The sequence below is a fragment of the Petaurus breviceps genome, unplaced genomic scaffold (assembly GCF_028583685.1).
Source record: "Petaurus breviceps papuanus isolate PSGF00001 unplaced genomic scaffold, PetGlider_PUasm1.0 186, whole genome shotgun sequence".
In the NCBI taxonomy this organism is placed as follows: domain Eukaryota; kingdom Metazoa; phylum Chordata; class Mammalia; order Diprotodontia; family Petauridae; genus Petaurus; species Petaurus breviceps.
In genome coordinates, this window is record NW_027185798.1 from 1,041,662 (window position 1) to 1,053,648 (window position 11,987).

The window sequence follows — 11,987 nt, forward strand, 5'->3', positions numbered from 1 at the left end:
CATCCTGTGTAATGACAAGCACCCCAGCATCCCCAGGGTGTCTGCCAACACAGGTTCTTAGATCTGCTTTGCTAAAGGAAAGCAACTTAAAGTGGGTTAACAATCTTTCTTTAATCATTCAAACATATATCGTTTACCTAGTTCAGGGGGAAAAGGTCATCACCCTGAACTTCAGAGTATACAGAGGTTACAATCAGAAGTTACAATACAGAGAAACATATCAAGCAGACAGGCTTCCAACTGTCTAACCATTACATCCATACCAAATCATAGTTACCAGAGAGGGAAGCATCAACATCTGGGTTTTCAAAGCCAGGGGGCTCTCAATAACAGCTGCCCAGAGTCTCATCTGGTCAAATCACAGAACACTTCTCAAAGTGAGCCCCAAAGCAAAGCCTCACATCAGGGTTTATATAGCCTTCTCCTGGCTCAGAGAATGTCACAACCCTCTTGACCCACTGCCCAATCACAAAGTATCTCCTGAAAAACAAGCCTCTAGCCACAGGCTCCAGGTGCACTTAACCTAGGGGCAGGGAAGATCTTAAAAATTTACATTTCTATAACATTCAGTCAGGGCCCTTTGCACTCTCTCCCTAGGCCTCAGCTTCCCTAGCTGTAAAGTGATGGTCAGAATTAGGGTCTCAGGAACCCAGGACTAGAATTACTAGGGGTCTGGTGGCCAGTCAATCAGTCATTCGGCAAGCATTAATTAAGCTTTGTTCAGGCACACCAGGGAGACACAAACAAAAGCCCCAAACAGTCCTTGACCTCAAGGAGATCCCTGTGAAGACACTAGGTGATCAGAAAACTCAACAGTACAAAGTTATTAGGGTGCCCAGGAAGGCTGGTCTGGTTAGGGAGACACAAGGAGAAGAGGTGAGCAGGGAGAGCGTTCGGGGGAGAGGGACAGCCTGTGCAAAGGCCTGGTGGTGGGAAATGACTCCTACAAAGGGGCATAAATTGGTAATTGCTGAGCCACAGTCCTGGAGGCCAATGCCAGCTGTCCTGTGGCCTATGGACAAGAGGGAGCCTCTAGGGCCTCCTGAGCGGGGCACTCTGGGGATCTGGGATCTGGAGAGATTTATCCTCATTGTCTGTGCCTGGGTCATGTCTGCAGAATGCCTGGGGGACAGCGAGGAGCCTGAGGGCCCAGGGCTGGGTATGGGGAGCTGGGGCCCCTGGGGCCCCTTCTCTGGGGCTGCGCTGGGGCTTTCCTTCCAGTAGCAAATCCATGGGATTTTTTATTTTGAGTCCCTGAGAAGGGGCTTTGAAGTAGTGAAAGGACTTGGGTTTGAATTCTGCCCAGGATGTTCCCTGTGTGACCTTGCCACTAGGTGCCAGGCCTTCGTCTTTCTGGACCTCAATTTCCTCGTCTGTGAGATGAGAGGCCAGGACTCAGACCGCCTCCAAGGTCCCTTGCAGTCCTAAGCCCAGAAGCCATGTCCTCCAAAGCTCCTTCGGACTCTGTATCCAGGCTCCTATGGGAGCTAGACAGGGACATACGCCGACTACATTTCCCAGCAAGCTCCGTGGGAAAACGGAGCGAAGCATGCTGGGAGACTCTTTTCCCGAGGGAGGCGAGGTTGGAGAGGGAAGGGCCCCTGGAGCCTGCTGGGAGCTGTAGTGCGTCGCGGCCTGCGCATGCCCGGAGCCGGCGCCGAGGGGCCCGCCGGGAGTCGTAGTCCGAGGGGAGCTGGCGCGCGTGCGCAGTGGGCCTAGCCGGGCGGGGCAGGCAGGCCGGGGCGGAGCCGACACTGCGGTGAAAGCTGAGGCCGCGGGCGGGGGGCGGGCGGACATCTTGGGAGCGGCGGCGGCAGTGGCGGCGGCGGCGGCGGCAGCGGCAGCAGCAGCGAAGCCGGACCCTCGCACGGACTGACCTAGCGACCTAGCGACCGACGGACGGACGGGCCGCGGCGGCGCCTGGTGAGCAAGGGCGCGGCGGTGATCACTGGGATGCGGCGGGGCGAGGGAGTAGAGAGGCAGGCCTGGACCGTCGGGACCCCACCCGGGGCGCCCCCCCGCCCCGCAAGGTCACCCCCCACTTCCCCCAAGGGCCCCGGGTCATCCCCCGGGACCCGGGCTGAGCCCTCCAGGCCAAGGAGGTCGAGGACTCCGCAAGTAACGCCGCCGTCGTCCCTGGGCGGGGACCCCCGGGGCCCCCTGCTGCGCGGCACCTCCCCCACCGGACCGGGACCTCCAGGACCACCCCGCCCCTCCCAGAAGACTGACCTGGGGAGGGGCCGCCCCCTGCCCTGCCCGCACCCCCCCCCCGGCCGGGCCCCCACCCCCCCCCCCCCCCCCGTGGGCAGCTGCCCCCCAGCACAGATCCTTTCCCTGCTGTACCCGAGGGGCCTTGGAGCCCGCTGAGAAAGCGCCGGATTGGAGGTCCTGGGTGCGAATCTTGCCTCCAACAGTAATGGCTTTGTGACTTAGAGCAAGTCCCTTTTCACCTCTGGCATTAAGGTTCTCATTTCGTTAAAATTAAATCACTTTCCAGGCCCCTTCCGTCCCCAGACCCTGAGCCTGTGCCCGCTGGGCCCTGCTCCGCGGACCCGTGCCCTGGGGCTGACCCTTGGGGGAACGGGCACTCTGGAGACCCCGGCTGCGGGGCAGGACCCTGCCCTCCCATCCCCCTCCTTTCATTGTCCCCCATTTCCTGGGCTCTTGGGCTCGGGAGGCCAGGGCCCCTCCCCAGGACGGGGCCGGGCCCTCCCCCCCCCCCGAGGGGAGCTCCCCCCCCCCCTTCCCCTATTCCCCCAGGCCAGACATTTCCAACCCCATCCCTGCCCTCTCCTGTCTGCTCCATTCACCGCCCCACCCCCTGGCTTCGCGGCTCCTCCCCCCTCCCCCCCAACGTCCCCAGGACCCCATCCTTCTGATGAGCCAGGGCCCTGTCTGTCCAAGCTTGGCATCCTTGCAGAGCCTCCCAGCTCCCTCCTCTCCCAGCCCCCCCTTCTCCCCTCTCTCCTCCCTGGGCTCATCACCCCTCTTCCCTTCCCCTTCTACCTGCTTTACTCCCTGGGCCTGTGTCTTTGACAAGGGTCACTTTCCCTGATCATCTCCCATTTCTCAGATCTGGGCCCTCTCGGGTTTCTCCCTTCCTCCAGGGACTGACCCCACCCACCCTGGAGGACATGGCTCTTCTTCCCCTTAGTCAGAGAGGGAGGTTCACCCCAGGTGTCCTTTCCTTTTCAGACAAAGGCCCTGTCTTCCCCCCACCCCACTGAGTTCAGTCCTTCCCCCACCCCCATACACATTCATTCTCCCCCTTCCTTCCCCCCTCTCCCTCACTTTTCCGGGTTTCCCAGAAAGAGTCCCCTGCCCATTCCTGCCCTGTCCTTTTTCAAGAAGGGAACTTCCTCCATTCCCCCTTCCTCCCTCCCCCATTCTGCTCAGAATCTGCCACTGTCATGCCTTTCAGAAGCACTTGTGGGTTCTTGGGGCAAAGCTGAAATCTGTCACTTTTACTCTTCCCTCCTTAAGCAAACCCTTGGGCTTGGCTCCTCTGCCCTCTGGGATGCTGGGCCCAGGGTTGCCACTCAGTCCTGGCCCACTGGGACCTCACCTCCCTTTGCCATACGTAGCGTTATCTCCCTTTGGCTCTTTTGTCCACCGTTGTGGACCTGAAACCCCATCTGGGGTGGGGGGTAACCATTTCGAGGTTTAATCTCAGAGAGGAGGAATAAAGTTGGCCCTTCCTTAAGTTGGCAGGATTGCAGGCAAGCACCCAGAAACCATTGGAGAAATCCTAACATTTTAGGACCAGCCTCACAGATTACAGGCCCAATTCAGCCCTCACATTTCACAGGTTAAGAAATAGGCCCAAAGAGGTGGTTAGCTTGAGGTCACCCAGCTCCAGCGGTGGGCGGCTAGCAGTAAGTGGGGCCTTGTCAGGCACAAGCATTATGGTCTCTGGGCATCTTCCCAGAGGCCCTGTTGTGCCCTGGAGTGGCAGTCATTCCCCTCCCTCCCTCTCAGCCCCTAGGAACCAGAGAGCTGCCGGCTCAGCTGTTAGCTCTAATAAGCTGTTTAAGTTGCTGCTGTGTTTGGGGCGGCACCCTGAGGCCCCAGCCCTCGATCTGGGAGCATCTCTAATCTGCCCTGCCCTCTCCTATCGGACACTCCCAGGGCCCTGGCTATGCTTTCCACCCGAGCCACTCCTTGTCCCAGCTGCTCCCCTGAGACAGCCCTGGGAAAAGCAGAGCATGGAGGGGCTGGGGCCAGTTCAGTGACTCTGGTGGCAGGTCCCTGAGGGGGATGGGTGCTGGCTGGGTGTGCCAGCTCTTCCCCTCCACCTCTGGCAGCCCTCCCCAGCCCCCTGGGTTATAGGTGAGGCCTGGGAGGCTGAGGGGTAGGGCGGGGGCAGGCAGCCTTCTTCCAGCTGGCAGCAGGGCTTGCTCTCCCTTGCTCTGGCTCCCTGCGCCCCCCTGCCCCCCCACGTCTCTTAATCTTAGAGTGAGGCAGATGCACCCTGAGCACGAGCCCACTGGGCACTTCTTTGCCCCACTGCGCGGTGCCTGGGCCTCACCTTCTTGTCTCCTTCCCTAGGTCTGTTCTCAGAGCCATGGGCAGAGGGGACTGAGTGGCCACCATGATCGGAGGGCTTTTCATCTACAACCACAAGGGGGAGGTGCTCATCTCTCGGGTTTACCGAGATGACATCGGGTGAGTGTCCCTGGTGGTCTGTGCACGCGGACCGGCCCCACCCACGCTCGCATGCCTGGCTGGTGATCTTTGGGTCCTTCAGAGAGCCAGGCAGGAAGGCTTGGACAGCATGGCCTGGGCCCAGTCCAGCTTCTCCATGGTCTGTGAATGGCCGGGGTGGGGTGGCCAGGACCCCTACTGTGCCTTTCCGCTGCTTTGCAAGAGCTTTGCCAAAGTGCTCCAGGCCTGCTTGGCAAGGCCTTGGTAGAGCCTGGCTGCCTGCTGGGGGCCGGGAGAATTCTCAGGCCTTCTAATCCTGCCCAGAGAGGGAGGTCACCTGCCTGAGCTCACTCAGCTGACTAGCACAGAGGGAAGAGCCCTGAACTTGGAGTCTTGGGACTAGAGTTGCAGGCCTGTCTCTGTGACCTTGGACAAGTCACTTGCTATCTGTTTCTTTTTCTCAGTCTGTAAGAAGGAGGGAGGCAGCTGGACTAGATGGCCCCAAGGGGCCTTCCAGTCACTGACCCCTGGCTCAACAGTCCCATTAGAGGGATCCCCTGAGACCAAAGAGCTGCTTCTCCCACCCCCCTCCTGCCCCCTTCCGAGGCCGTACTGCTCTGAGTTGGATTCTTTTCTGGCTCCCTCTCCTCGCCCCAGCTCAGGGCTAGGCTCCCTGGCTCTTTGGAGCCAAGGCAGTCAGTGTGCCCGAGGGGGCTGGGGGCTGGAGCTGCTGGGCAGCCGCTGCCTTGAGGAGAATGGCATTTGTTGTGCTCGCCAGGGCTTGGCTGGGCCTCCTCTTCCCTCTGTCACCCAGGGCCTGAGCCTGCGCCATGGGCCTCCTCTGTCTGTGTGTCCGTGTGTCCATGTGTCTGTCTAACCCTTTCTCTCCTTGCTGTCACTGTTCTCCTCGCTGGCATCATTTTTCTCATCCCATCTCATTGGCTGCCATAGCAATAGGTAAGCGGCCTGCCAGCTGCAGCCTTTGGCATAGGTGGGCATGGGGCATTTTGCCCGCAACCCTGATTTTTGACCTCCCTCTTCCCCCCTTTCCCTCCACTTGCCCAGGAATCCAATCCTGATCAAGCTTGGGCAGTTCCAGTCCCTGTTGAACAGCTCTGGGTTCCCCCTGCCCCCCCCAAGAGTGGGCTGCCTCCTTGGTCCTTTGGGGGCTGGCGAGCAGGATGGCCTTTGGAGGCTACAGCCATTCAGAATGTTCATCTGGCTCCTCATGTTGAGTGTCTTGGGCCGCTGAAGGCCCAGTTCACTAGGGAGATGCAGCCAGTATCGAGGAGGAGACTCAGGCCAAGGCCTGGCGGCCAGTCATTAACTCTTAGGCCTGTCCAGAGGGTGTTTTCTCTCTCCTAGTCCCTGGCAACTGGTCATCCCCTGTACCTTTCCAGCTTGACCTTGACCCCCAGCAAGAAGGGAGGCTGTAAGGGAGGGCGGGGGGAATGGCAGCTGGGGGTGTCCCCCCAGCAGGCTTGCTCCGCTAGACCCTGAACAGTCCTTGTGTCCCCACTCCAGGCGGAATGCCGTGGACGCCTTCCGCGTCAACGTGATTCATGCCCGGCAGCAGGTGCGCTCCCCCGTCACCAACATTGCCCGCACCAGCTTCTTCCATGTCAAGCGCTCCAACATCTGGCTGGCAGCCGTCACCAAGCAAAATGTCAATGCCGCCATGGTCTTCGAGTTCCTGTATAAGATGTGTGACGTTATGGCCGCCTACTTTGGCAAGATCAGCGAGGAAAACATCAAGAACAACTTTGTGCTCATCTACGAGTTGCTGGACGGTGAGGACAGCCAGGCCTCCTGGGGAGGGGGGCCTTCCCTGGGGCCAGGGCCCAGAATGCCCTGCAGGTCCCCCCCCCAGCTGTGCTGCCCCTCTGCTCTTGTCTCTGGGTTTTGATGACATTTCTTTGTAAAAAGTGAAAACCTAAAGAAAAAGCTGTTGAGCGGGTGCCTCTTGGCGCAGCTCTGGGGAGCTCAGGCCCTGCCAGCCCCGCCCCAGACCCAGTGGCTTGCTGCTGATGGCCTTCTCTTCCCCCACAGAGATCCTGGACTTCGGCTACCCACAGAACTCAGAGACGGGAGCTCTGAAAACGTTCATCACTCAGCAGGGCATTAAAAGCCAGGTACCAGAGCCTTGGCAGGGCTCAGTCATGTGCCCTGAGGGGAAGTGCAGGGCCGGCCCTGTTGCCATGGTTACTGACTCTTCTCTGAGAGCCTGCCTGGCCTTCTCCCAGCTGGAGATCAGCTGAGTCGGCATCCCTGTTTCGAGGAATTTAGCTCTAGCTCTTTGCTTCCTGGCAGGGGGAGGGGCAGGGTAGAGTCTCTGCTTCTTTTCTGTAACTTAGTCTGGGGGCCCCAGGGTTGCTCCTCTGGGGCCCAGCCCTGACCTGACCTGACCTTCCTCTCTCTCCCTCACTGTTCCGATGTGGACGCCCTCCTGGCTCCCTTCCTCTTCAGCATCAGGTAGGCTGGGGCCTCAGTTTCCTTCCTGTGGGTTTCTTCCCAGATTTGGGAGGCTGGGTGGCCAGGGTTCAAAGGGAACTAAGAAGGGTGGGAGTGGGAGCTGTTGGTGAGTTTCCTGTGACCCTCCCTTCCCCCTCCATCCAGACAAAGGAAGAACAGTCTCAGATCACCAGCCAGGTGACCGGGCAGATCGGTTGGCGGCGTGAGGGCATCAAATATCGTCGGAATGAGCTCTTCCTGGATGTGCTTGAGAGTGTCAACCTGCTGATGTCTCCTCAAGGTGAGAGGCTGGGCCTGCCAAAGAGGCCCCGGGCCAGGCCCCCTGCTTGGACAGCCCACCTGACTCTTCTGTCCTCCTCCCCAGGGCAGGTGCTTAGCGCTCATGTGTCTGGCCGGGTTGTCATGAAGAGTTATCTGAGCGGCATGCCCGAGTGCAAGTTTGGGATGAACGACAAGATTGTCATTGAGAAGCAGGGCAAGGGCACGGCCGATGAGACGGGCAAGAGGTAGGCACAGACCCAAGGTGTGAGGAGGGGAGGCTTGGCTGATGATGTCCCTGCCCTTGGCCCCAGGCCCCGGGCCCAGTGTTCTCCTTTGTCCTCCTCTGGGTGACCCAGAGAGCTAGGCCGACGCCTCCCAGAACCCTGGCCTTGCTGGCCTTGTCTCCTCCCCTCTCCATTCCTTGCTCACCCCCTTGCTTCCGCCCACAGTGGGAAGCAGTCCATCGCCATAGATGACTGTACCTTCCACCAGTGTGTGAGGCTCAGCAAATTTGACTCTGAACGAAGCATCAGCTTCATTCCCCCTGATGGAGAGTTTGAGCTTATGAGGCAAGTATGGCATAATGGGGTGGCGCCCCCCCCCCCCCCCAGGCCTTGGAGTGTGGAGTGGGGCTTTACCCTGCTCCTGCCCTGGCCTCACAGTGCAGGGTGCCCCCTGCCCTCGGCACTCCTGCTTCATGATTGTCCTGCCCCTTTACACAGGTACCGGACCACCAAGGATATTATCCTTCCCTTCCGAGTGATCCCCCTGGTGCGGGAGGTGGGACGGACCAAACTGGAAGTCAAAGTTGTCATTAAGTCCAACTTCAAACCTTCCTTGCTGGCCCAGAAAATTGAGGTGCGGAAAGGGGGCTGGGAGGGAGTTGGGGAGGAAAGAGCACTCATGACACCTTGGGGCTGTCAGTGATGGGCTCATGAATTCTAGGTCCGGATCCCAACACCGCTAAACACAAGTGGGGTTCAAGTGATCTGCATGAAGGGAAAAGCCAAGTACAAGGCCAGTGAGAATGCCATCGTGTGGAAGTGAGTGGGGGGAGACCTGAGGGGCTGATACACATAGGTCCCTACATACTTCCCTTGGACCCTCTCTCTGTTCCCCTTTCTTTGTTGGTTGGTCTCATCCTAATGACACCTTAAAGTTCTAGCTTGTATGATTACCAAGCATTTGAGCATTCATCTGCAGATATCTCTGCAAGGTAAACAGCAGGTGATGTTATGCCTCTTTGACAGATATGGTAGTTGAGGCCCAAAGAGATCAAGTGTAGAAACCCCCCAAGGCCCGGCCCCCAGTCTGGAGCCATCCTTGCCACCCTCCTTGTCTCCTCTCCTAGTTTGTTTATCTGACCTCTGGACTCCCCAGATTGTAGGATCAAAGCAGCCATCTCTGCCTCTATGCTCTTAGGATCAAGCGCATGGCAGGAATGAAGGAATCACAGATCAGTGCGGAGATTGAGCTGCTACCGACCAACGACAAGAAGAAGTGGGCCCGGCCTCCTATCTCCATGAACTTCGAGGTGAGATCCTTAGGAAGCCAGTGGGTCTGGCTCAGAGGTGGGGAACTTGCGGCATTAAGGCCACACGTGGACCTCTAGGTCTTCAGATTCGACCCTTTGAATCCAAACTTCACAGAACAAATCCCCTTAATAAAAGAATTTGTTCTGTTAAACTTGAACTCAGTCAAAAAGCTGCACCTAAGGACCTAGAAGGCCACAGGTTCCCCACCCTTGGTGGCTGATCTCAAGAGGCCACCTTGTCCAGCCCAACGTTTAGAGGGCAGGAAATGGAGGCCCAGCTAAAGCCAGTTGTAAGCAGAACCAGGACAAGAGAGGACCCAGAAAACCAGGTTCTTTAATGATAGAGCCCACACATGGTGGTCTGGGGCAGGGATTTAGAATACTTTAAGAAAAAGAAATTTGGGAGCAGAAAAAGAAAATCCCTAATTTTCATGCTGAAAAAATTGCCACATGTAATGAAGATTTTTGTTATATCACTTGGTCTTAATATTTTAGAAGGAAATGCTTCCACATTTGGGGCTTTGTAGGCAATCAGTCTAGGGCCTGATGCATTTACTAGTACTTGGGGCCTGAGCTTCAGCTCCTCTGGCCAGCCATTTCACCTGTTTCAAACTCACATTGCCAGTTGCCCTTCAAGTTGGGGTCTTCTTGACTTATCTCTGCTCATGAACTTTGGAATAGTTTAATTTAGGTCATCCCTGAATTCTGCAGCTAGGCTCTTTGGAGAAAACGGTGGGTGAAAATGCCTTTTGTCTTAGTGCCTGAAATTCTTGCTAAGCCCAGCCAGCCTATCCCTTCCATGCCTGGCTTGGTTAATGAGGCCCATGTAGGTAAGAAGGAGGGACTCGTTCAATTAGCATGATGGTGCTGAGGTCCCTCCAGCTCCATATCTTCTCCCTTTTTTGCTAGGTGCTTTTCTTGCACACATGTGCACTCCAATGGTCCATGATCTCAAAGAATCACCAATCTGCCAGAGAAGTGGGGGAGAAGACCACGGGTGTTCGCAGATTGGGAGAATCAGAGGGTGGGAGGTCTGAGCAGTGGCTTTCCAGAGCAGCAGGCCCTGGGGCTGAGCTTGAAGGGAGCATGGGGGCCTCTCCTGTGCAGGGAGGGGAGTGCTGGGGTGGAAGGGGAGGCCCCCTGACCTTCTCCTCACTCTCCAGGTACCGTTTGCACCCTCTGGCCTGAAGGTGCGATACTTAAAGGTGTTTGAACCCAAGCTGAACTACAGCGACCACGATGTCATCAAATGGGTGCGCTACATCGGCCGCAGTGGCATCTATGAAACCCGCTGCTAGCTGCCCAGCGAGGTCTCGAACCTTCACCAAGCTGGGTGCCCCCTGGGGAGGAGCCAGGCTGGGCTGCCTGCCCCCACCTTCTCCCTGTCGGTGTCTCCTTCCTGCATCGCTGCATACCCCCTGCACAAGCCCCTAGCCTAGGTCTGGACCGACCCTACCAGAAGGGGGTGAACAGAGTGGCCCCGCGCCCCTGAGGCTCCCCCGCCCCTCATTTTGTCCGTCCCAGCCCCGCTCTGGGCTGTTTTGAGTTTTGTGACCAAAGCCAGGCCAGGGTCTCTTGGGTGGCCGAGCCTCTGACCCTCTCCTGGGGGTGGGGGGCGGCCCGGAATGCCAGAGCCCCGGCCTCTGCACCTCCCTGAAAGGCCAGTAACTGCCTCCTGCCCCTCCCGCCCCTTCCCCCTGCTTTGGGATAGTGTGAGCTCCATTTTGTACACGTGTGACTTGTCCAGTTCTCGACCCAATAAATTCTGTAGAGCGGAGGCTCCGAGCCACTGGTCTGGGGCGGGGGAGGGGCTGTGGCCGGATGGACCCTGCCCGCCCACGTGACAGCCGGCATGGGCCCCGAGGGCAGAGCCCAGGTCAGTGGCCTCGGCGCCCGGCCTGCGGGCGGAGCTGGCCACGTGGGCCTGGGGGAGGGGTGTGTCCGGGCTCCTCCGCGGTGGGTAGAGTTCTGGTGCCCACCCAGGTCTTCCTTCTCCGGCTTTGGGCTTTGCTCATACCCGGCAGCGGGCCGGCCGGCCCTCCCTCCCTCCCTGCCTGACCTTGGGCCACCGGCCGGGCTTGTGCCCGCCCACGGACTACAAGTCCCAAGAGGCATCTGCGTGGTTCACGTGGCTAAACCTGCCGGGGAGAGGGGGTGCCGCGGAGGATGCTGGGAAGGGGGGAGGGGGAAGAAGGGTAGGAGTGGTGCCCTCCGCTGACTTCATCCCACCCCTTAGCCCCGGGGGGGGGGGGGGGTCTTGCCTCTTCTACGCTCCCTTACGCCGGCGCCTGCGCGTTAGGACTCGGAAAGCGCTAAGGCGGAGGGATTGTGATCACCCCAGATCGCCTTGCATGGGATCAGCTGAGTTCAGGAAAGCGAGGGCGGGGCTGTGGCCTGTCCGCGGCGATCTTGCCTCGGCGCCTGCGAGTGACGTTGAGGAGGGGCGTGGCGTAGTGAGAGGACTTCGTGTCAGCGACCGGACCGCGCCTGCGCACGAGCAGCTGCGAGCGGCGTTGAAAAGTCGGAAGGGGCGGGACGGAAACTGCATGTCGGTGCCCTCATGGCGCCTGCGCACAGGGATCCGCGCTAGGCTGGGAAGGGTCGACCGGGCGCGTCCTATGGGTCGGTATCCGTTCGGGGTCCGCACGGCGCCTGCGCGCGAGCGGCGCTGAAGGGAGGGCGGGGTGGGGTGTGCCAGTGACTGCGCGTTGGCGTCTTCAAAGCGCCTGCGCAGAGCGGAGCCTGGCTGGAACATGGCGACGTGCGCCGACATCCTGAAGAGCGAGTTCCCCGAGATCGACGGACAGGTGTTTGACTATGTGACAGGTGAGGGGGCGCCCGGGCGGCGGGTGTGTGAGGGGCTGGAGGGGGCGCCCGGCCCGGGCCGCCTGACGCCCGGGCCCCTGCGTCTTCAGGCGTCCTGCACAGCGGCAGCGCTGACTTCGAGTCCGTGGATGACCTGGTGGAGGCCGTGGGGGAGCTGCTGCAGGAGGTGTCCGGGGACAGCAAGGACGGCGCGGGCATCCGGGCCGTGTGCCAGCGCATGTTCAACACGCTGCGCCTGTGCGTACGGGCT

The 11,987-nt window shown here is 59.3% G+C and overlaps 2 protein-coding genes across 2 annotated transcripts in view; both read left to right on the forward strand.

The window, feature by feature from the left end:
* The first annotated feature begins 1,791 nt into the window (after positions 1 to 1,791).
* Positions 1,792 to 10,688, forward strand: AP2M1 (adaptor related protein complex 2 subunit mu 1). Its single transcript, XM_069089321.1, has 11 exons — positions 1,792 to 1,923; positions 4,549 to 4,665; positions 6,169 to 6,434; positions 6,694 to 6,776; positions 7,261 to 7,396; positions 7,481 to 7,622; positions 7,827 to 7,946; positions 8,100 to 8,235; positions 8,323 to 8,420; positions 8,800 to 8,911; positions 10,075 to 10,688. The coding sequence occupies exons 2-11, from the start codon at positions 4,592 to 4,594 to the stop codon at positions 10,207 to 10,209; spliced, it is 1,302 nt and encodes a 433-aa protein (XP_068945422.1). The 5' UTR covers positions 1,792 to 1,923; positions 4,549 to 4,591; the 3' UTR covers positions 10,210 to 10,688.
* Positions 10,689 to 11,218: 530 nt separating this feature from the next.
* The window catches only part of ABCF3 (ATP binding cassette subfamily F member 3), an 11,945-nt gene continuing 11,176 nt past the window's right edge, over positions 11,219 to 11,987 (forward strand). The window contains exons 1-2 of the mRNA XM_069089322.1: positions 11,219 to 11,737; positions 11,827 to 11,974. Coding sequence (XP_068945423.1) covers positions 11,665 to 11,737; positions 11,827 to 11,974 — 221 coding nt within the window. The 5' untranslated portion in view covers positions 11,219 to 11,664. The remainder of the gene's footprint in view (positions 11,738 to 11,826; positions 11,975 to 11,987) is intronic.

Excerpts from the sequence above, each read along its gene's own strand:
- AP2M1 (XM_069089321.1), top strand. The coding sequence starts at position 4,592 with ATGATCGGAGGGCTTTTCATCTACAACCACAAGGGGGAGGTGCTCATC. Across the intron at positions 6,435-6,693 it reads CATCTACGAGTTGCTGGACG|AGATCCTGGACTTCGGCTAC; the intron begins GTGAGGACAGCC and ends CTTCCCCCACAG. Across the intron at positions 8,236-8,322 it reads TGCTGGCCCAGAAAATTGAG|GTCCGGATCCCAACACCGCT; the intron begins GTGCGGAAAGGG and ends CATGAATTCTAG.